At 48.3% G+C, this 23198-nt stretch overlaps 1 protein-coding gene across 2 annotated transcripts in view; it reads right to left on the bottom strand.

Annotated features, from left to right (window-relative positions):
- Positions 1-737: 737 nt before the first annotated feature.
- Positions 738-23198, bottom strand: part of NMNAT2 (nicotinamide nucleotide adenylyltransferase 2) — a 187127-nt gene continuing 164666 nt past the window's right edge. The window contains exons 9-14 of one of the 2 annotated variants that reach the window (XM_057725772.1): positions 22211-22291; positions 20999-21043; positions 17259-17335; positions 4416-4517; positions 4211-4278; positions 738-1871 (exon numbers count right to left, since the gene is read on the bottom strand). In XM_057725772.1, the coding sequence (XP_057581755.1) occupies positions 1769-1871; positions 4211-4278; positions 4416-4517; positions 17259-17335; positions 20999-21043; positions 22211-22291 (476 nt within the window). In that variant the 3' untranslated portion in view covers positions 738-1768. The remainder of the gene's footprint in view (positions 1872-4210; positions 4279-4415; positions 4518-17258; positions 17336-20998; positions 21044-22210; positions 22292-23198) is intronic. The other variant, XM_057725773.1, reaches the window with a different exon arrangement.

Raw genomic sequence — 23198 nt, 5'->3', positions numbered from 1 at the left:
CTTTTGTCCCTTGGAGATTATTTCCATAATCCAAGAGGAATAGCCCCCTCTCCCTCCCACCTTGTTACTCTTCTGTTGAATTTGGTTTCTTTTCCTGGTGGCTACTGAAGGATGTTACAGATGTAAAATATACAGTGAAGGACATTGTTTCTGGTGTCAGGTCCTACACGACCCCTCCTGGGCCAGAGATGGTACTAGATTTTTATAAAATTATCCTATAGTTCAGGGACCATTCCTCAAAGAACCAAAAACCCCAGAGCCAGAGACTGGATGAGAGACACAGAGCAAGACAGTAATTTCCTTTTGGTTCTTTAAGCAGGACGTGAATGAGGCCTGAACAACTAGAACAGAACCTGTAACTGTTTCCAGGGCAGCAGAGGAAAGTGGGAAATTAGGGAGAAAAGGGGTGAAACAGTTCAGTGGCTCTTGACATTCCCCCAAGATCTCTGTTCTGTGAACCCATGCCCCTGCCAGGCAGATTTCCTCAGGCAATGACTGTGGCCGCTGGGCTCAGCATGAGATGGAACCCTAACCCAGAAACAAGGCCGAGGCTCTGCTTCTCGAGGAGCTGACCTCGGGTCCTGCCTGTGTTACCAAGCAAGAGTGGGTGAGAATCACCAACTCCCATCAGGGAAACAGAGTGCTTTCTCCTAGGTCATCCTGGACTTACATTATGACAGAGGCATTTCCCAGCCAAACAGGCAATAAATAATTCCAATTAGCAAAGATCTCTAGTGTTGAGTGAATTCCTAGCATGTTTTATTTCAGAAATGACTGCATTATTAGGATTTGGCCTTGCATACGTGATTCTTCTCAGAGGCAGGAATGTGGCTAAGTACGGCCCCCAAGGGCTTTGATGGTGATCTAAAGGTCCCCTGGTAATGCCCAGGCTGGCAGGGAACAACCCACACTGTGGCATCAGTCACAGCCCAAATAAGTAATGGTACAGAGGCCACCAAGAAAGGAGAAAGGACTGGCTCTGTGTGAACATAGGCCCAGAGCATCGGGGACGTGTTCTTCTAAAACCAAGGAGATGGACTCAAATCCTTCTGAGAAACCCTACTATTCCCGGACTTGCATCCCAGGTTTCAGAACATGGAAGTTCCAATCTTGACCTCAGACTGCTGTGTGTGTTTGGCGGGGAGGGAGGGGAAGAAAGTGGGTAGGTGGGTGGGGGTGTCGGGAGAGTGGAGGTGGGTCCGCCTTGTTCACCAGGTGTAGCCCTCATGCATTTTCTGAGAGCTGAGGCTGGCTGCGGTATCCTGTCAAAAGGGAAGGGATACCACAGGATGCAACAAGACTACAAACATGAAGAACCACGGACACCGATTGGATCCAAGTTCTATGAGGAGTGAACAACAACACAACACAAAACAAAACAAAAACAAAAGAAAGAAAAATAGCCCTTTGTGGTAAAGGGCATGCTGGGAAGGCGAGGGCCAGAGCCGCCTCCCCAGAGCATGCTGGGAGACGGACACCCGCACATCTCCGAGGACCGCACTTCCCCCACCCCTACCCCCTCACCCCCCCACCCCCCACCTGGAGACCAGAGGAAAGTTTGTCCAAAGATGACTGCCGAGTGGGGTATGCCGTGGTTCTCTGCAGGTCCCCCACACTGTGGGGGGTTGAGTCAGCAAGTGAGGACAACAGTCAAGATGAGGTGATGGAGAAACAGAGAGGCAGGAGAGACACAGGATGGACAGAGGCTGCAGGGGCCAGTGTATTGGCGGAGGACGAGGGGAGAGTGGAGCAGAGGGCCCTGGGGCTGCTAGCCCGAGGCGTTGATGTACAGCTGGCTCTTGAGAATGTAGTCGATGACCGGCTGGGACAGGTAATCCACGACGTGGCCGTCTCCATGCTGCAGGGCCAGCCTGGATGAGAAGAGACAGTAAGCAGATGACACCCTTCCTGAAGCAAGGCGGGAGGACAGGCCAGCCCACTCGCTGTCAGGGAAAGGGTTTACCCAACACCCCATTAGCAGTCTTTACTTAGGCTAAATGGTATCCCTATCAGCAAAAGCCCCCACGGTTCCTCCCCCATCCTGTTTCTGCCACTTCCTAATTGAGGAACCTTGGGCAAGTTGCTTAAGCCCACGTATCTTCCATTTTCTCATCTGTAAAATGGGGGTAATATTTGGGCCCATCTCAGTTATTAAAATGATTAAATGAGTCATTACACAAAGCACTTAGAAAAGCCCAAGCACACAGTAGGCATTTTAATACAAGTGTTAGCTATTCTTATTTCATTTCTTTGTGCTTCTCTACACTATGGTCTCATGAAAATGAATCTCATGATTGACCCCTTCTTTCTCTTTCTATGGAAGTCCTGATACAGAAGAAGTCGCCCTTCTTCGAGGCCCTGCTTACAAGCCCTGGGGGTGGGGGCACTACCAGGTACGGAAGGGCTCTGGTTTCTGCAGCGTTGCTCCAGCCTCGGTCTGGCTGTTCCCCACTGTCTATGCGCATGGTGGTCTTGGGAATGTCAGGCTCCAAGGAGCTATTTGTAAGAATTCGTATACTGCTCAGGATATTTAGATTCTAAAAGGATTTGCACTGTGAGATCTCCCTGGAGGCTGGCTCAGTGCTGTTTCAATGCATACGGTGTCCTGACCTTCCTGCAAGCTAGGTCTCCAAGTGCCTCTCTGCACAGTTTAGAGGGAGGCTTCTTGAAAAAGTGGTCTATACCTGTGGTTTCCAAATGCCAGTCTCAACTTCATGAGAATCACCCAGGAAAGAGATCCCTAGGTCCAACCCCAAGAAATTCTGATTCAGTGGGAATGCATGAGACACAGAAATTTGTGTCGTGTAACTTTTCATGGTAATTCTATTGCGCAGCCATGGTTGAAACCACAGGCTTCCCCTCTCCCCTCACTGGTCGTTGTCATTGGGTTTCTGCTCTCACCTCACAGTTGATGCTATTATTTCAAGTGTCTACATAATTGCCTTCCCAGAGAAGAAGTCCAGTGGACCTTTTAAAATTCTAGCTCATTTGATTTCTCTGAAACATATGACACAGATGACAACTGACAATGTTCTCCATCTTTGTACCCTCTGCTGCCTTGTTCCAGGGATACCAGTGCTGGTGGTTTCTGACTGCTCTTTAGCCTTCTTTTATTATGTTATTACTTTTTTTTGTTGTTGAAGTATAGTTGATTTACAATGTTGTGTTAGCCTCAGGTGTAGAGCAAAGTGACTTAGTCATACATATGTATCTATATGTTCTTTTTCAGGTTCTTTACCCTTGTAGGCTATTACAAAATATTGAGTAGATTTCCTTGTGCTATACAGTAGGTCCTTGTTGGCTACCTATTTTATATACAGTAGTGTGTATATGTTAATCCCAAACTCCTAATTTACTCCTCAGCCTTCTTTTAAATGTTAGTATGTTTTAAATATTCCCCATAGCCTTCTCTTCTTACTGACTCTCCCTGTGAGCTCAGCCACACCCCTAAATTTTAACTTACACGTAGGTGCTCATGGCTTTCAGTTTTATTACACTTCCAGACCTCTATATTCCACATATCTTATCATTCCACTGGACATTTCCACTTGGGAGTTGTGGTGGAGACTGTTAACTGGCCCCAAGTGTCCAATCTTGCTTTCTTCTGCTTAGTAACAGAACCTCCCAAGTTTTAGCTGGACACATGGCTACCAAGCTACACAGTCTACTCCCAGCCTCCCTGGAGGCCAGGCACCTCCACGTGACTGAGGCTGAGCCAGGGGGATGAAGGGGAAGTGATACGTGCAACTTTGGGTCACCTTCTTAAGGACAAAGCTCCTTGCCCTTTCCCGTTGGCTGAGAACAGTCACTGCAGCAGCTGTGGACCCAGAGAGGGAGCCTTCATGTTGAAGCGGCCAGAGGTTCAATCTCTTTTGACACTGAATAACATTTCTCTTATTTCAAATTCTAACTATTGGGGGTCTTTTGTTATGGCAGCTTAACCTAAACCCTTACAAATTCCATGTACCCCAAATTAGAGTCCAAACTAAAAACCTTCTTTTCCCCCCTCAAACCAGCTAGAACTAGTTAATGACCTGTCCACCTTTTAAAAGTCAGTGACTGGGGACAAATAAATGAGGTCCAAAAAAAAGGCTGTATACTGGGGCAGCAGGTGTCAGCCAATCTAGCCATCAGCCTGCACTGAGGAGAGCTGCATGGGAACTCGTAAGCCAGTCTGACCAAGGTCTCTCCAGTCATTTGTCAAACGTACCTGCTCTTGGTTGAGCTGACGACAGACATGGGATGGTTGATGTCATCCTTCACCACCATGATGTTGTTCTGGGGACAGAGCAGAGAGAATAGGTGGCCAGTTGTTCCCTCTAAACTCCTTTTGCATCCTCAATCCTCCAGCCCCCAGGCTTCTCAGATAAGGGCCACATCACATTACTACACCAGCAGGGAGATGGAGGACTCACTTTGTATTTGCGGAGTATTGAGGAGTGATTCATGATTCGGTCTGTGTCGGCTGCGTCCCGGGGGACCACCACGATCCCAAAGTCCCCGACAATCACCTCCATCTGAAGAAATGGTGGCGGGGGGGGGGGTGCATGGAGAGAGAAAGAGAGAGAAGAAGTGCCCTTTGGTGAGACTTCAAACCCCTACCAAGCAACTACCTAGCAAGGTGGAGCTATCTTCTGTTGGAACCCCAAGTTTTGGTCCCAAACTTGCCCTCTCGGCCCTATCAGTCAGCTCCTTCAAGTAACAACCTGTAACAGTGTTCATGGAATGGGTGCGAACTTCACCTGGCACACTTAATAAATACCTCTAGACTGAATTAATCAGTGCATTCCTACGAGTCTAGGCAAGATCTCTCCAATTCCTGAGGCTCCCGTTGAGCTCATAAGGCTGAAGAGCAACCTGACACATGGTCCTTACCTGGTAAGTACCCTCTTGGTACTCACAGATCCTGTTGCGTGGCAAGCATACCCCAGCCCTAGGCTGGTCTACTGAGAGGTGCTGGAATGCTCCCCCAGCTCTCCCACGTCAAAGCTGCTGTGGGACTCAGCATGGTGAAGAGCAGGGAAGGGCTTGGAACGAATCAGCGTGCACATAGGCAATGAGGCAGGAGGACTATTATGGAGTCTCTTCTGAAATCAGCCTCTGATAGAAGCTGGCTCTCATCATGAGAAATGAAACCTTTCATTTAAAAAATAACTTTTTTTCCTGATTATAGATACACGTGTGGGAAACTCAGAAAAAGAAAAAAAAGAAAAGAAAAAGAAATCAGTCACAACCACACAATTCAGATAACCACAGTTAACAATTTAGTATTTCTGTCCAGCGTTCTCTTCTCTACAAACAAGTATGCCCACAATTGGACTGAACTGCAAAATTAATCATTTTACCTATATATTTTGTTCACCTGGCATTATATTGCGAGCAGCTTCTCACACTGTTAAAAATATTTGAAAATGTATTTTGACAATCTGTATATTTCATTGTCTGACTGTACTGTGATATACCATGATATATTCAATCAAATTTGTATTATAGAAGATGTACAGTTACTTCTGATTGTTGCAGTTTAATAACACTTGATTGGAGATCTGTATACATAAATCTTTTACCACATCTCTGATTATTTCCTTAGGATAGGAAGTAAAATAATTGGGTGAAAGGATATGAACTGGACATATTTCAAGCTCTTGAGACATATTACCAAGCTGCTTTCTGGAAAGTCATGCCAGTTTTTATTTTCAAAGAGCCTGAGAGTTATGGCATTTAGTAGACTTGGATCTGGCCTGGGCATATTGCTGTTTAGATCTTGCCAATTAAGGATCCCAGATGGAGGGAGAAGAAGGGGGGGGGGCGGGCAGCTTTCTTCTGAGCATGCAGCTCATTGGGCAAGACCTGCTTTGGGGAAAAGAAGCCAGGTTTTTCCTCATCATTCTCCCAGTGCCACAAAAACAGACACTCTAGAGCACTATGGCCGCTTCTCCTCTGTAGAGATTTCTGTTCCAGCAGAATTCCGCTTCCGAGTCTGAGTCACTGGTTACGCGTGTGTGTGCCTGCGCTGCGTGCACGTGTGTGCCCCTGGCTATTTCTCTCTCCCTTTACCCTGCTTCTCCCATCGCTTACACCTGCAGCAAGAGCTGCAATTAAAAATTGGCTGAAAGTGCCCCGGGAGGGAAGTTGTGGAGAGAAATTAAAAGCTGGGTGTACAGTATCTGAGCCGCCATTGGGTCACGCCATTGGGAAGATATAGAACATTACACAACATGCTGTCTCTATTTGTGGCGTTCAGACTCAGTAAATTGGCCCCAGGTCTCTGCCCCATAAACCAGGAACGTCAGGGAGAGGAAGGGCAGGGAGTTGGAGGTAGACCCAGCTCCTCCTGCCATAGCATTCAGAATACTAACCAAGAATCACTACTTATAAGGTAATTGAGGACACTGCTTCTCAAATCAGCTGCACATCAGAATCACCGGAGCAGCTGGAAAACCCCTCAAAGCTCAGCTCACACCCAAGATCAATTCAATCAGAATCTCTGGGAATAGGGCCCAGGCATTAGTTTGTGTTTTTTTTTAATTCTCTAGGTTTTAATTCCAATATGCAACCAAGTTTGAGAACCAGTGATCTAAGCACTGAATTAAAACTCCAGGGGAATTGTAAGGGTAGAGAAAGAGAAAAGAGAAGGGAGGAGAAAAGAGAAGAGATGGAAAGGGGAGGGGAGGGGAAAGGAACAGAAGAGAATCCACCCAAGCTGAGGCACGTGGAGACTCCTCAGCTGCCCGGCTATGCAGGTGTTTCGAGATATCTGGTGTTGATTGTATAGCACAGGATCTGAATTCAATTTGATTCTGAGGGTCTGATGCACGTTTCACGTATGGTGTGTGAAATAACGGCGCTATTTAAAGTGAGCATTCTAGTTTAAAGCATGAAAACAATGGCTCAGAATGGCAGTCGAGCCTCCTGGGGAATGGCCCTATGGGTCACATGAGTGCAGCTGCTGCTTTCTACTCAGGAACTAATAATCTGAGCACCCAATAAATAACAATGCAGGCTGCTCAGTGGGTGGCAAGCAGATGGAGACCTTGCTGCTTGAGATGAATTCCTTTTCGAGAAACAGGTGACAGATTTTCCCCCAGGAATCACAGATGGGGCGAAGGAGAAGGGTCTACCGGACAACACACACAGCTTTACTACACCCAAGCGGCATCTCTGCAGGGGTTTGGACCAGAGACTGCAGACCTTTTCTGCTCCTTTAGACAGACCCAAGGACATGGGCTTGATTTTCATGCTGGAAGGTGTTTATGGGTGTGTGTTTTGGGGTGGCAGGAGGTGCTGGGTGCTACCCTCATCCCATAGGTACCCATCTCCCTCTAGGGGCTTAGCTGCCCTGCCCACCCCAACCCCTATCCTTGTCTCCTGTCTTCACGTGGCCTCCAAGGTCCACTCTCCTGGTTGTCCTCCTACCTCACTGGCTGCTCTTTTGTGGTCTCCCTGTGCTGTTCCTTCTCATCTCCCTGATCTCGTATGACTGGAGTCCCCCAGGCTCAGTCCTTGGAGCTCTACACTTGCACCTTTAATGATTTCATTCCATTTCAAAGCTTTGAAGACACATGGAAGGCACTCAAAATGATATCTCCAGCTAGACTTCTCTTCTGAACTTCAGACTCATACATCCAGCAGCCCCTTCAACATGCCCACTTAGATGAGGCACCTGAAACCTAAAGAATATGTCCACAAGCCCCTGAACTCACTGATGTCAATCAATCAACCAATCTCTTCCACCATCATCCCCCACACAGCAAGATGCTTTTCTTGTAGTCTTTCTCATTTTAGTAAATGGAAACTCTCTTCCTACAGTTGCTCAGGCCAAAGCCTTGGCACCTTCCTGGATTCCTCTCTTTCTCTCACATCCCACATTGAATCAATAAGGCAACCCGATTGACTTGGGCTTCAAAACAAATCCCAGAATCTGCCTGTTTCTCACCATTTCCACCATTCCTACCCTGGTCCAAGCCTCCTCTGGTAGGTTAAATAATGGGCCTCCAAAACACCCAGGTCCTAGTCTCTGGAGCCTGTGATTGTTACTTTATGTGGCAAAAGACACTTTGCAGGTGTGATTAAACTAAGGATCTCAAGATTATCCTGGATGACCTAGGTGGGAGCTTCAAAAACAGTAATAACAGCAACAGCTCCTCCAGACCTCGCCCTAGGGATTCTGATATAACACGTGTATGGTGGGCCAGAGCCTCTCTATTTGCAAAGCTTCCTAATCCTCCTGATGTGCACCCACTTTGGAAAATTGTCGCTTTTAGTAATATATGCAGTTGCCTAAGCTGCTAATCCTCTGGCTTGGTTTGGGATGAAGTCAAAATGAGATACTTGTGGGATGAGCACCTCTGGGGATTCCAGCAAAAATGAAGACATTTCCCCCCTTCCCCCGCCCCGTGTCCTGGGGAGATGAGGACAGACGTCTGACCCCAGGAAACAGAGGGTTTCTCAAGCTCTCCCTGCCCATGGAGCCCGCAGGAGTGTGTCCAGGCCCCTGGGATGGAGCTCCTGTTCCAGCACGAGGGGGCCAACACCTCCCGTGTCTTCATGACGAGTTCGCTGCAGGTCTTGCCTTGGGGGTGGGGAGGCGGGTGAGTGGGTGGTCAGCGCAGCAGAGCTGTCCTGATTGGCAAGTCCCTCTCCCAATGGCGGCTGATGTGACCTCATTCTGCCACACCACCGTGAGTAGGATCAGGGTACAATCTTCTCCCCCTACAGCAGACAGTGGCCTCTCAGTGTAGCTCTGGCCTGTGTTGTGTCTCAGAGGTGGGGGTCTGTGACATTCATCCTGCTTCAGCTTCCTGCTCACAGGCACAGCTTTGATCATGTCTTTTCATCTTCTGGTCAAAGGCTCCCCCAGGGGCAGCAGGGGTGGGGATGGGGAGAGGAAGTGGGAGGGGGCAGACTCTGCTTCCCTCAGTGTGGGGAATCTGAGGAAAGGATATGAGACATGTTGAGGCAGGAAGCAGCTTGGCCTTGGGAGAGAACATTCGTGGCAACCAGGAGGCAGATCTCTTGGAAGGAATGTGGAATTATCATCATCCCTCCAGGAAGAGGAATTTCAAGACCTGCCCTGCTGGGTTTCAGGGATGCTTCAGGTGGGAGGATGCCCTGTGGTCTTAGCCAGGTGCTTTCCTGGGTACCAGGGCTGAGCAAGACAGATATAGCTTCATTTCTTGGCTCAATCACTATCTAGTGGGAGACATTAAACAAATGTTTAATTATTTCAACTGTATTGCTCTGAAGGGTAAGGGCGGGTTACTATTAAGTGGCTAATATCTTGTAGTGGCTAATGTCTTCTGGGTAACTGGTAAAAGTCTGGGCCATACCTCACGGTAGAGGCTGAATTTCTCCAACCAAGCTGTTCCCAGGTACTCTTACATTCTTTCATTCAACACACTTGTATTGAGTGTATATGGTGAACCAGGCACTGTCCTGGTGTTGCCCAATAAGACAGACAAGTTTAGAGTGCTCACAGAGCTTACCACCAGTAAGGAGTGGTCATAAACAAATAAATTTGTAAATAAGAAAACATCAGGTGAAGCTAAGTACAATATTGCATATAAAACAAAATGACTTTAAGCCGAAACCTAAATGACAAGAACCGGCCGCACATCAGGATGCCTGGGAAAAGAGCATTCCCAGTGAGGCCACAGCTAGTACAAAGGCCCTGAGGTGGGAAAAATGGTTCAAATAAAGAAACCAGGTGGAACTGGAGCACAGAGAGGCAGGAGAAGTAGAAAAGGACCAGGTCATGATAAAGATGGGGTTTCATTCCAAATGCAAAGAGAAGCTGTTAGAGCCATTTAAACAGAGGGCTTGACTGCCATTAGCAACAGAATCTAATTTACAATGACTTAAACCCAGGCAAGTCTAACTGGTAAGACCCTCTGTGGAATCATTCTGAGATCAGGGTTCAGGATCCTGACCATCTCCCCCATACAGTCCTCTCTTCTCAAGGTACAGTACTTGAGTTACTTGGGCTCACTTGTACTTCTTTCCAGATGAAGATATTCAGGGATGAACAGGGGACTATCAGCAGGAAGGGGAAGCACCATTGATTAGGGGACCTGCTATACACCAGGCACAGTACTAGGAGCTTTGTTTATTAATACATTTAATCCTTACAACAACCATCTTCTGAGATATGTGCTTCAGTTCTCATTTCATAGATGGGGAAACCAAGACTCAGTGGACTGTAAGTAGCTTGTCCAAGCTGCACAGCAAGTAAGTGAATTTGAATCCACTCTGGTCCGCTTTTAAAGGCTCTTCCCACCACATCATGCCTTTTCTAGGTCCATTTTTAAGACTCCCGTGTTAGTGTCTTGAAATTGTTTGGTCTGAAAATACAGTCTATCTTATTTTTTCTCCAGGCATATCCTGAGCTAAATCCTCAGTTCATTACTCTACATCGCCCCCTAGAGTATATAATTGTGTGTACTTCTGAGTAGGTTTAACAAGCCACGAGAATACCCAGCAGAAGCCACACAGTAGGTGAGGGCCTTCTGAAACATGCTCCACCCATTTCAGGAAAGAATCCCCCACCCTTGTTCTGGCCCCTGCTCCTCTTTGGAGGGACGGGAGGGCGGGAACGCATTTCCAGGATGGCTCTGTTAGTGCAAATCCATGAATGATTCTTCAGAGGGGTTTCCCAGAGGAAATCATTCCCACTCCCACTTCCAATTTCCCTGGGGGTGTGGGAAGGCAAGGGATTCCAGGCTCAAATCAAAAGCCTGAAAACCAAACCAACAGCGCCTTTCACACGAGAACACTATCTCCCCTGGTAGGGGCTAAGTCTCCTTCCCCAGAGCTGGAAACACGGCATCAGGCTTATCAGTGTGGGGGCCTAATCCCTGGGGTGGAAGTGTCCATCAGGCTTCCTGGCTGGGGCTGGACTGTCTGATAAAAACCATCTGAGCCTGAAAAACCAAATGTTTGTCTTTGCTCCATTTGTCCTGGAGCCCTGGGATTTCTTCCTGAGTGGCTATTGCCCCAGGCTCTTCCTCTGTTTATTTTATTTGGTTGTTTTCCCATAGCTGGTGGATGTAGGAAGCAGTTAGCCCATGCCTGGTTGGCTGGAAAAACGTAGAACACAGCCAATTAGAGCCAGCCTGTGGAATGCTGGGCTTTGAGAAGTGCAAAAAGAAAGAAAGAGAAAAAACAGTTTCCTCACTGGTCCATCTCTGGTGCCTAATGTTCCACCTTTAGGTTTTCATTCTTGGAGTTAAATATTGACCCTTACTCATTTAGAACGCAGATACCATTTTCAAGCGACTAATACAACTAATCATTAAACCGAATGAGTCTGCGTGCTTGCTGAAAAGTCAAAAGCTTCCCGGATAAAGACTAAGATAAACCTTCTGTTTCAGCTAACCAGAACCATCTCCCCAAAAGGTCTTATTCCCACTGCTGGATCTTTTACAGCCTTCTCTCCACCCCAAATGCCCTTCTTTTTTGCACCTGCTTAACGCAATCCTGCCCGTCATTCAAAGCCCAGCTCAAGTGTTACCCCCTCTCTTGTGGCCTGCTATGAATTACGTCATTCTTCCCACTTGTCTCTCTTATCTGGATTAAGGATCTGAATGTAAGCAAAGTCCTGCTCTGCTGTTAATAGCTAAGTGGTCTTGGACAAGTCACAATCCGTGTGAGCCCTGGTTTCCATATCTGTAAATGGGAACCGAGATCCCACTTTCAGAGTATTCTGGGGGTTAACTGAGATAATCCACGAGGAACAAGCCAAGTTTGCTGTCTGTCTCCCCCACTAGAAAGCAAAGCTCACATGGTGGGGAACTTTGTCTATTCTGTTTTCTCTCTTCCTCCAGCCCTACAGCAGTGTCTGGCACATGGCAGGTACTCAATAAATATTTTAAGACCAATGAATAAATAACAGCCAACATTTATTGACTGCTTTCTAGGTTCAAGAACTCTTCTAAACTTTTTATATGTTTTATTTCATGTAACATAAAGAACTAATAGAATAAAAACTGTAAGATATTTTTAGATTGCAATAAGGACAGATGACGCACTTACATTCATACTGGGCACTCAGTATTAGCTGAAAGATTGATTGAAGGGAAGAATGCTTGAATCAGAATTAATTTGCCAGACTGCCTTCCATTATATGATGGACAAAGCAGCTAGCAGCATAAGATCCCTAGACAACGGGTTTCATTTTGGGGAGGGGAATGAGGATAAGAGTTTCCTGTTTCACGAATCTGTCCATGGCTGACCCTTTAGGCTTTGGCCTTGACTTCCCATAGGCCCTGGTCCATGCCTGAATACCTGCTTTCGTGTTGGTGTCAGGATGCAGCATAGCAAAGATCAGCTCTCCCTGGGGAAACTAGTACTAATAAAAAGTCTGGGAATGGGATGGGCTAGACGGACCGGGTCCCAATCTCCAAAGGCTGATCCAGGAAACTGGATCATGCTTTCTCTAGGGAATCAAGAATGAAAATGCCAACTGCCAGGCCACACAAGCAACTCCGTTGTATTCCATGGAGAGAAATGTGATGAATATGTATGGAATTTTCTCCCCATGGAATGTAAGGGGAAGGGGTGTGTCATTGGTCAGAGAAGGTCAGAATTCACTATGGGCTAATTGATCTTTGTGTCTATTGGGAAATGCCCAAGGGATGTGCTGGGGGGTGGGGGGGAGGGGGCGGGTTCCTCTAGTTGTGTAACTAGATTTCTGGATGGAGAGCATAGGTTCAGGAATCCAAAGCAAAAGAAAGAGTAAGACTGACTCAGTGGAGAGTTTGTGATTGTGCCGAAAGAGGCCTTGACAGCCCTGTTGTAGAACAGACTGTCCCAGCTGCTTTCCAGCCTGGGTGGGGCATTGCTGTTCCCGGGTCCCCATTGAACTTTCTTTACAGAAGAGTGGAGAGGCTCTTATTTCTCCCAGACCTGTTTGAACTAGTGGCTTCTCTCTTGCTTTGTTTCTGAGGATTCTGGAGAAGACATAGGAGACTGGAATGCAGAACAAGGGCCTAGGACTTTTCTAAGAAACTTGGTTCTCTTCTCCACCCTCCTGTCCCATCATTGGCAGATTCAGGGCTTCAGGTTCACGGTCGCTGAACACAGGTCTGTGGCTAGTAAGTATCACTTGGGACACCAGGTAATAAGAAATGTGTTCTGATAAAGGGTTGAATCAATGAATGAAACCTGGGACAGAAGTGGGTCTCACAGACCTCATCCCTGGTAATCTCATGGTTAGGAACAGAGATCCCTAAAACAGGCCGCTTCCAGAGGGTAGCACTTTCTATTAGAATCAGCAGGGCTCACCCTGTACCAGTCTTGAAAGACCTTCCTTTTCTAGACCCTGAGCTCCAACCTTCCCCAAATAAGGACAGTGGGATTATTCACTGAATTACGAACTAGTTTCATGTTCCCTACGTACACCTTTGCCCAATCCCCACCCTTTTCTAGCAGAGAACCAGACCCTTTATGAGAGGAATTTGCAGGATAGAAAATAGAACATTTTGAAGTCAGTGGCTTTCAACCACTTGTCAGTTATAAATTGGAACTTGCCATCTGCCTGTACAAGAATTAAATCACACTGTGCTGCTGTAGCTGCTGACCTTCCACATCCCCTGAGGGGCATTCAGGGTGGAGACCAGGAATGAGGCTCTCTGTGCTTTGGAGGATGCGCAGAACAGGTCTTCAGATAGTTAGATGTTTCTGGGAGTTGATTTTATGAGCCCAACCCTTGCATCTCCTCATATCTAGAAAAGCACTAAATCCCTACATGGTGACATCTGCTCCTCGTGACTAGCAGAAACCCCCTACAAAAAAATGTGTTTGATTGCGTGTACTCCTCCTTTACCAAGATTACATATATATTAATCCTCCCCCCTGCCTTTTTGGAACAGTTTCTCAGAGCTATCTGGGATGCTGTCTCCCGGGTTGCAGGCCTAATTTTGCCCCAAATAAACTCAACTCGCAACTCTCACGTTGTGCATTTTTTTTAAGTCGACACACTGAAGAGATTTCCCTAGATGTCTGGGGCTGGGGGAGATAATAAGAATAGAAAGAAGAGGTTTAGCTGCCCTCTTTCCACACTAGAAAAAAGCTAGAGATCTGTGAAGCACACCCCATGCTCCCTCCCAGACGGCACTCTAAGTGCAAAGCCTCCAAGGAAAGGCCAGGATCATAGATGGGTGGGGTCCAGTGTGGGGCTTCCAGACTCAGCCAGGAGTGCCATGCCCCAGGTGAGCCTGGAGCAGGTTGCCACCCACCTTAAGGCCCCACCAGGGAAGATGTCTGTGGCGACCCTGACGAACTAATGTTCACGTTCAAAGCCCACAAGATCCTCTCAGGTTCTGTTAGTCAGTAATGACTGAGACTAACTTCCCATCATCCCTGTGGGATAATGATTTGGAGTTGAATTTTCATTTGATTTAAATAAATTGTAATATTTCTGGCACACTTCTGTTGTGGCCTGAGATTCACACCTGTTACATAAGGAAACAGCTCCTTGATTTTTTTTTTTTTTTTTTTGCCTCTATATCATATATCATGATTCCAAGGACCCCACAGATTCACTATCAGTTGAATCAAGGAACCGAGCAATTGGGCTGTGTGGGGGTGGGGAGGTAGAGCTCTAGGCTCTAGAAGATCCTCTGGAGTGAGCCCTGAGCATCTGCTTCACCCAGTCTCCCTTCTGCCTGTGCTGTGGACTGGAATTCTCAGCACCCTGAACAGGACAGATGTGGGGTCCCTGCTGGTTTAGAACTGCTGTGCCTCTGGGAGTAGCCAGGCTGGGTGCTCCCATCTCCAGGGTGACTCGTCAGGTGGGAACACGGTTGAATAGATGAGGATGTCACTCCACCTCCACTGCCATGGCCCCAGTAAATCAATAGCTATCAGTTTCTCAGTTTTTCTCTTTTAATCAACACGTCAGCCTCAGGGACCAACCGGAAGAGGAGTGACCTGGGGCTCTCGTTCCTGGTCTCTAGGTGTGGGAGCAGCCATTTCGGAGAGAAGTTAGCCACCCTGCAGTCAGCCTTCTCTCTGGGAGGAACACAGAGGGACTGGCCATGCTTCAGGGGCCCCCAGATGTGTCAATTTCAGGCTCCGGAATTGGGTCTGCCCTTGAGAGGCACACGTCACACTCAGCAAAGAGGCCCTCGAGATGTCCTGCTCATGCTGCGGCCCTTCAGGCTGCTGCCCCTGTCAACTTCATCCTTCTAAATCCCTCCCCATGGGATGGGGCCTCAGGCCACTGCCCGGATTTGCCTGGATTCTTGAAAGAGCTTTGCTGAAATCTTGTACAGATCTTCTCCTGCATTACTTTTTCCTTTCAAAGCAACTTGTGAAGTAGAGAGGAAAGTAAAAGTTAATTAAGCTGCCTAATCCAGAACCAAAAAGAGGTTTAAAATTTCACCTGCAGGAAATTGTTCAGGGGTGGAGAGGAAAGGACTTACACAGTATAATTTGCTTCCCTGAAACTCTGCCTCCCCTCTTGGTTATCCCACAGCATGTGAGCATCTATGCCCTTCACCTTGACTATCTATGCGTTTACGTATGTGTCTATTTAGGTAAATTCACTCATTAACAGTTGTCATTGTGTGTCAGGTGCTAGGCTGGGCACTGTATGTGGAGCCCTATACAAAAGTCACAAGACAAAATTCCAGAATTATCTTGACCCCCTTGCAATCTTTGACTCACAACTTGGGCTAGCCGATTAACCCGACCCCATATTAGGGAAGGTATTCACCATACACGACCCTAGCGTATCACCTAACGACACCTGTCGCCTTTGGTGTACTGACCAATCGATTAACACCATTTTCTTAGCAGGAATTTTCCTTGTCTTGGGGTTATAAAAGTTGGCTGCCAGCCCACCAGAGGGTCAGCTCTCCCTGGTCTGCCAGGAAGCTGTCCCATTGTCTTTACAGTGTCTCTTCTCTCTAATAAACTCTATCTTCCTTACATTCTGCCTTGTGTCTGGAAATTCTTTTCCAACCCGCACTCAGACCCCACTTTACATGGACAGTCTCATTTAATTCTCCCTAAACGCTATGAAAGGGGTACTATTATGATGCCCATTTTAGAGATGCGGAAAACTGATGCTCAGAATATATTTTGTCATGAGCTGTGTTGGAGCAGAACTAGAATCTTGAGTTTAACCCTGAAGGTTCTCTCTCTTTCTCTTCAGAGACATATATGTACATGAAAAAATTTCATATGCAGACATCTTGCCACCTAATACGTGGGGACAGGGACTGTATTGTGTATTTCTTTTAAAATCTCAGAATGCTTCAGATAACACTCTGTAGATTAAAAAATAAAAAACAAGGTCCAAAGGAATTGAGTGATTTGCATGGGGTCACATAGCAAGTTCATTAAAAAGTACTAGGTCCACTAGAGGGGTGGGATAGGGAGGGTAGGAGGGAAGCTCAAGAGGGAGGGGATATGGGGATATATGTATAAATACAGCTGATTCACTTTGCTGTACAGCGGAAACTAGCACAAGAGTGTAAAGCAATTATACTCCAATAAAGGTCTGGAAAAAAAATAATAAATTATCTTTTCAAAAAAAAAAGTACTAGGTCTAGTATATCTGCCCTGAGAATCCAACTTTCACAGAGCTATGGGCTTGAGAACTAGCATTAGCTCTGGCTATTAGATGAATGAATTAATGAAAGAACAAAAATGAATGAATGTCTGAAGAGTGAGTAATTCATGAATTAGTTACTTTAAGACCATATCAGCCAGATCTGGTAACAAAAGATGTCCACTGAGCTTCTAAATGGTATAAGCTTAACTTCCTGGTTCCTTCTATCCCAAGTCAATTGCCAGAAGGATCCTACTGACCTTTTACCATTAACTTCTCCCCTCTTGACCCTTTTTCTCTTGTTAAGGGAATTCTAGGGTGGTATTTACAACCTCTTCAAAAGAATCGAAGGCAAACAAAACACACAATAATTTCAAAAGGGCAAAGTCTTTCAAAAAACCTTCCTCCCTCCCCCACCTTTCCCCACCAGCACACACACTCCAAGCTCTACTTGGAGAAGGTATTCTATGACTCAGATTGCTTTTTTCCCAGGGGCTTTGCAGGAGCAAGCATGAGGAGGAGTGAGTATAAAAATACAGAAGGAGATAAAGCTTGGGATAGCTGGGAAGTTTCTTCCCTCATGAAGGGAACGGGAGCTGGGGAGGGAGGCTGTGCGGGGAGGGAAGAACGGGGGTCAAAGTCGAGTGCCCCCTCCCATCCTTCCTCACCACGGCTGTGCGCAGGCCATAACCTTGCTACTCACATCTGCCTCGTTCCAGAGCCCTGGGATGCAGAAGGACTCCAGAAGGTCACTGCCACACAGCAGCAAGATCCGCAACTCTGAGGAGGAGGAACAAAGTTTGCAAAGGGAGTTGAGTGGAGGCCTGGGAAACATTCCAGTCTCAGCCTTCTTCCCCTGATGAACACAGAAGTGTCCCAGCCTTGCGGCTCCAGAGCCCAGGTCTTGCAGGTACCCCTGCACCACGGTGCGCGCTGAAACCTCTGCTCACCCCTCCCCCAGGCTCATTTACAGACCACCCTCATTCCCACAGGAGGAATCTCACTCAGGCGGAGTGGAGCAGAGAGGGAGACTAGCTGTCCTGGTTTGCTGGTGCTGAGGGGCTTCCAGGATGGATTTTCAGACAGACAGAGCCAGCTACATGCCTTGTCTGAGGTCTGAGGGCCTCTCTTTTGCTCCATATCACACTGAAGCGCCTGTGGAGTTTGGCTTCTCCCCCGCTGTGCATTATCTGGGGTTTGCCTCCCGTCACAAGCACTGATGGGATGGGGGGCAGGGGACATTGGGTGCACCCTCAGTTCATCAGCTGGCTCAGCTCATCAGAAGTCCTCTCCTGACGTGCCCACTGTCCTCAGCAAAGGGCTTGAGAAGCAAGGTTGCCCCCCACCTTCCTGACTCCCAGGTGCATTTCCTGCTTGTCAATTGTTTTTCTTCCTGCATTAAGCCCACCCTGAATTCCTAGTGGCACTGTCATTTAAAACAGGCAGCAGGGACTCTCCCTGGGGGTCCAGTGGTTAAGACCCCCCTTTTAATGCAGGGGGTGCGGGGTCCATCTCTGATTAGGGCGCTAAGGTCCCACATGCCTCGCGGCCAAAAAACCAAAACAGAAAACAGAAGCAATATTATAACAAATTCAATAAAGACTTAAAAAAATGGTCCATATCAAAAACAAAACAAACAAACAAAAACAGGCAGCAGGGGAGGCTAAGAGCCTTCTGGGTGCCTGGGCTGGCAGGGCAGGCTGGCGATTGTGGCCTCGGCGCCTGCAGTGTGGAGGCCCTGGGGGACGTGCTGGTCAGTGATGCCTGCCTCCCAGCCTTGGGATGACTGAGTGGAGTCAGATCAGGCTTATTCTGGGGTCCTGTTGTTCCCTGTTCCCTGTCCCCTGCTTGGAGCCACTCAGAATTCCAGGTCAGCTCTCTGTTGAAAGGCTGAAGCTCTATAACGGTGGGCCTGAAAGTTCAGTTAGCTGGCCATGTCCAGAAGATATGCTGGCCCTCAGCTTTTTCTGCATCAGTGGTTCTCAACCAGGGGCGATTCTCTCTCCAGGATTTGGCCATGTCTGGAGACAGTTTTGGTTGTCAGGACTGGAGAGAGGGGTAAGCTACTGGCCCATAGCGATTTGAGGGCAGGAATGCTGCTCAACAGTCTGCCCGGCACACAGCAGCCCCCATGATACAGGATTATCTGGTCCCCAATGTCCACAGGGCCGTGGCTGAGAAACCCTGCTCTACAACCATGGAAATGAATCTCTTTTCTATCCCCGAGCCAGAGACTCACTTTCGCACTTGCATATAATGTACGAATATTTTTAAAGCCAAAGCAGAGCAAGTTAAAGCGTGGGGTTTCCACCTTTGCTTGCAGCACAAGAACAGATGGATTTGTCACAGACCAGAGGCCCTGGCGCGGCTTGGGATCCCATGTGTGGCCGCTGGAGGGCAGCAGTGGTTTCTCCTGTTTACCATAGGAGACTGGCACACGTTTTCAGCCCACAAGCCTTGGGTCTGGGGTAGGCCCCGTGAGCAGTTAAGAAAGTGGAAGTGGAGCCATAGATGCTAACTGAGCTAGGAGAAATGGCTTTTTCCCTCTCGTGAAGCATGCAGGGGATTTCAAAAAAGGGGACGTGTGAGCCAGAGGGCCTCACAGCACAGTGGTCTGGAGGCCAGGCAGGTCCCTTCCCCCTCCTCTGGGTGCCCCCTCCTTCCCCAGTTCAGGATCCAGGGCCAGGAGCCAGAATCAGGGCTCTCCTGTCACACTCTCCTCCCAGGAGTCCTGGTCACGCGAAGCCCCAGGCCCTGTGGCCCTTTCCAGTCCCCGTCGTACACTGAGGTGGCCGCTATCTGTATGACGCCCGGCCACAAATCCACCCAGACAGCTGTGGCTCCCCAGCTTTCCTCTCGTGAAAGAGCAGTAAGATGGGCCCTGCCCCTCACGAGGCAGCAGTGAGATGGTAAACGTGGAGCACTAGGAATGTGGCCGTGCAAACACCCATCGCCCCACCTCTCTGTAGGAGGGAGAATTCCCCAGGAGGGACAGCCTGATACACTGGCCCTGGGTGCTGGGAAAGTAAACGAGGTCCCAGCTGAAGTTGAGCCACAGTACATTCTTCCTGGAACAAGGTATGGGAGGAAAATATACACTGGAATACAGTTGAAAGTCTGAAGACTGCTCTGAGCTTGGTGGTCAAGAGACTTGCTCCCTGGAAAGGGAGTTCCTGGCCAGGTGTGGAACTGCAGGGAAGCGGGAGTGCAGGGCTTTTGGGTGTTTGGGGCTGTGGAACCTGGGGTCAAATGTTCAAGCCGGCTTTGGGGAGAAACCAGGAAGGCGGGCATATTTCCTGTGGCCCTCACACAGAGATGCGCTGGTAAAATAAAGGCTATGAAAACTTAATAAAAGAACTGGGAAGTGAGGAGTTTTGAGTGCTTATCACCTTCGTTTTTCATACAATGTATTTAACTGCTACTTAATATAATTTAATCTTTAGTATTGGCTGCGTTTAACAACCGGTTGGTAAAATTCCTGAAAATTTTACAAATGGTTCTAACGAATCAGTATAAGCCAACTCAGGTGCACCACTGCCTGGGATCAGAGGACAAGGCCCAGAGAAGTTCCTTGAAATGACATCACATCTGCTGGGCCTCCTGGGAGAACCCAGTGTCCAGGTGCAGCCCCAGACCTCCATCCCTCGGAGGGGTGCCTGGAGTAGCTCCGCAGCTCAAGTGGAAAATTGAGCATGTCTGCTGGACACCACGCTGCCCCTCCTTCTAGAATGTCAAGCATTCCAGCTGTCACTGATCCTGCTTGTCACCTGGTACCTGCATCCACTCCAGCTCACTCTTGCTCTCTGCCCTTCCCCGGCTTCAGACACTCGCGTCTCTAGCCTTTGGAAACGTGGAAAGGTTTGTTTCCTAGGGTTGCCCAGGACACAACTCACTTCCATGGGTGGGGGGCGGGGGGGAGGGGTCAGCTCCTTCCCATCCTGACATCTCCACGCAGCCATGCTCTGGCCTGGGGCCTTCACTGCCCTCACACACAAAGTAGAGGCGTTAGCCTCCTCCCAAGGCTGCAGGAGAGATCGCAGCTGTGAGTTTCTGCCCCCTCTCTCCTCCTCATCCTCCAAGCACTGGAATCTTCTCGTGAGGAAGGTCGGGAAGCTCCTCTGCTGTGGGCACAGTGTCGTGGAAAAGACAAGAGTCTCTCTGGCTGGCAATGAACTCAACTTTCACGTCTTTTGAATGAGAGAGAAGAGGCTCTGAAGGGAAAATTGCCAACTGATCCAGCCCTACCTCCCGGGAACCCGCCTGAACCTAGATGTTAAAGGAGAGACGACTAAGAATATGACCTTAGCTTGGGAACAATCAGTTATCCTTCTCAGAGTAGACCCTGCGGCAACCACCCAGGGTCTGCAAGCCTCTCCCCTCCCCGACTTTGCCCGTGGTGGAGGCAGGTGGCCCCAAATGTTCCCACTTCCCAGCGCCACTCACCAATCTCCTCGTACCGCATTACCGTGCCCAGATTGGCGTTCTCATCTAGAGAGGAAAGAGGAGATGCAGAAGCATCAGGGAACCAACTTCCTGGTACCTGGTGGGCATTCTGCCCGAGAGCCTCCTCGGAGGGAGGACATGCGATGGGGTGGTTGGGGGGCAGTAGGGGCATCCGAGTAGCATAAATGGAGAGCGTGGTCCAGCTTAAAATGGAGAGGGAGCATCTCCTCAGGCTCTAGGGGCAGGATTCACTGCTCTGGGGCTTTTGGAATTAGACAGTCTGACTGGGTAGCCAATGATGGACACACAAGTGCTCGTGCTGAGGGCCTTCTGTTTCCTTTTGTATGTAGGGGAGGCTGGCCACAAGAGCAGCATCCTTGAACCTAGGAAGACAGCTTGCAGAGCCACAAGGAGGTGGCCCTCTCTTGGTCAATGTTACCTGGCTCAAAGAACAAGCAAAACTGAGCACGCTGAGGTTTCTCACGTGGCAGAATGGAGAGCCGGGGAGAAAGGTGAATGACAGAGGCTTTGCCGTGTGCTCTGAGTGTGCACACCTGCATGGGGCACACGGTGCACACAGCACCACGGAGGTGCCGTCCTGGCCTCCTGACTCACTTCCTCCTCAACCGTCCCTCTTAGTTCCTTTTCCAGGTTGGAAAATGGAAATCTGGGAAACAGCAGAAGTCAGCCCCAGAGTCAAAGGAATGAGGGCTAGACCTTTAGCTCTTCTGTAGAGTCAAATTTGGGGTTTGTAGAAGAAAGAGCCCCAAAGACGGATATTCTCATCCCTGCTGAGTCCTTAGGGGAGCAGCCAAAAAAAAAATGGAGGAAATTAAAGAAAGGGCTTGTGTGTTCTTAACCTCTCAGCAGGACTACTGACACTGCCAGAGCTGGGAGGGCCTGAGGGAGGATGCTGGGCCCCTGAGAACTCTCAGGTGGGTGGACACCTTCTATAGAGGGAAGGATCAAGATAGCCCAAGGAGGGGAGATGAGTGTGGAAGGTCTGCAGGAGCCCGGGGCCAGGATGATTGTGCCTCTCGGCTCTCGTAACAGCTTGGCCCTGCAGGCCTGGTGACATCCTCTCTTCCCTCCCAATCTTTGCTCTATAAATGCTCATTCCACAGCAGGTGCTGGGGGCTGTCTGCTGAATGAACAATGGCAGGAGGGAAAGAAAAGAGGTGGGATTGGTAAAGAAGGTCCTTGCTCCCTTACCCACAAAGGTGAAGCGCTCCACTGGCGGGCGGACACAGCAGATCCGGCTTAGGCTTTCTCCCACCTTTCCCAGGATCTTGGCTATGGGAGAGAGCAAGACAGACAGGGACAGAGGGAGAGAACCACTCACAACTCACACTCGCGTCAGCCCCATGTTTGGGCCACAGTAAACAACGAGGCTGCACTGGAGGGATGAGGGTTGGGTTGTGGGAGGCAGAAGGAGGGTGGAGAGAAAGAACAGAAACATGACAGCCCAAATTCACTCTTCTCATTCCCAGTCCAAGGCACAAGCATTCTGAGCCCTAGATGGGAATCTATTTTCTGGTTGTGTTTATTATACTGTTGAAAATCTGGAAAATATAGAAGAGGAATATACATATGAAGGAAAATGGAAAGCACCCATTATTCCACCACTAGAGAGAACCACCACTAAAGTATTCATATATTATTTATTTTCTTCCGTTTTTATTATGCGTATTATGCAGAGATGCCTACGTAACATAAATTGGATCATATTATACATTTAAAAGGCATGTAGCCTGTTTGCATGTTTCATTTTTTAATATCATGAGCGTTTCCTTAGCCACTCCCAGCACTAAACACTAACACCCAAATGCACGGAGACTTGGTCTGTGGCAAAGAACTCATCTGGAATAATTTCAGCAGGGCAAAGGCCTTCCTTCCCATTCAGATGGTCTTTAGAATAATCAGACATCCTACTTTGGCTGAGCGGCATCTGGTTTTCAATGATCTCTCTGGGCTCTAATCCAGAAAAATTTTCTAAGCCCCCACGTGTAGCTGTATGCAAACCATGAAATTCTGGCTCGCCCTCATGAATTACGCTATTTATGACAGACTGATAACAAAATAGCTTATGGTCTCTAGGCTTGAAAAGTAATACCAAGATCTGTCTCGCAATTGGTCTGGAAGAAAATATTAGGAAGAACATAGACCTTGGAATCAGACAGTCCTGAATATGAATTCTGGC

Source organism: Hippopotamus amphibius, chromosome 3, assembly GCF_030028045.1.
Source record: "Hippopotamus amphibius kiboko isolate mHipAmp2 chromosome 3, mHipAmp2.hap2, whole genome shotgun sequence".
In the NCBI taxonomy this organism is placed as follows: Eukaryota; Metazoa; Chordata; class Mammalia; order Artiodactyla; family Hippopotamidae; genus Hippopotamus; species Hippopotamus amphibius.
Note: the sequence above shows the minus strand (reverse complement) of the source record. Positions and strands in the feature narration are given on the sequence as shown.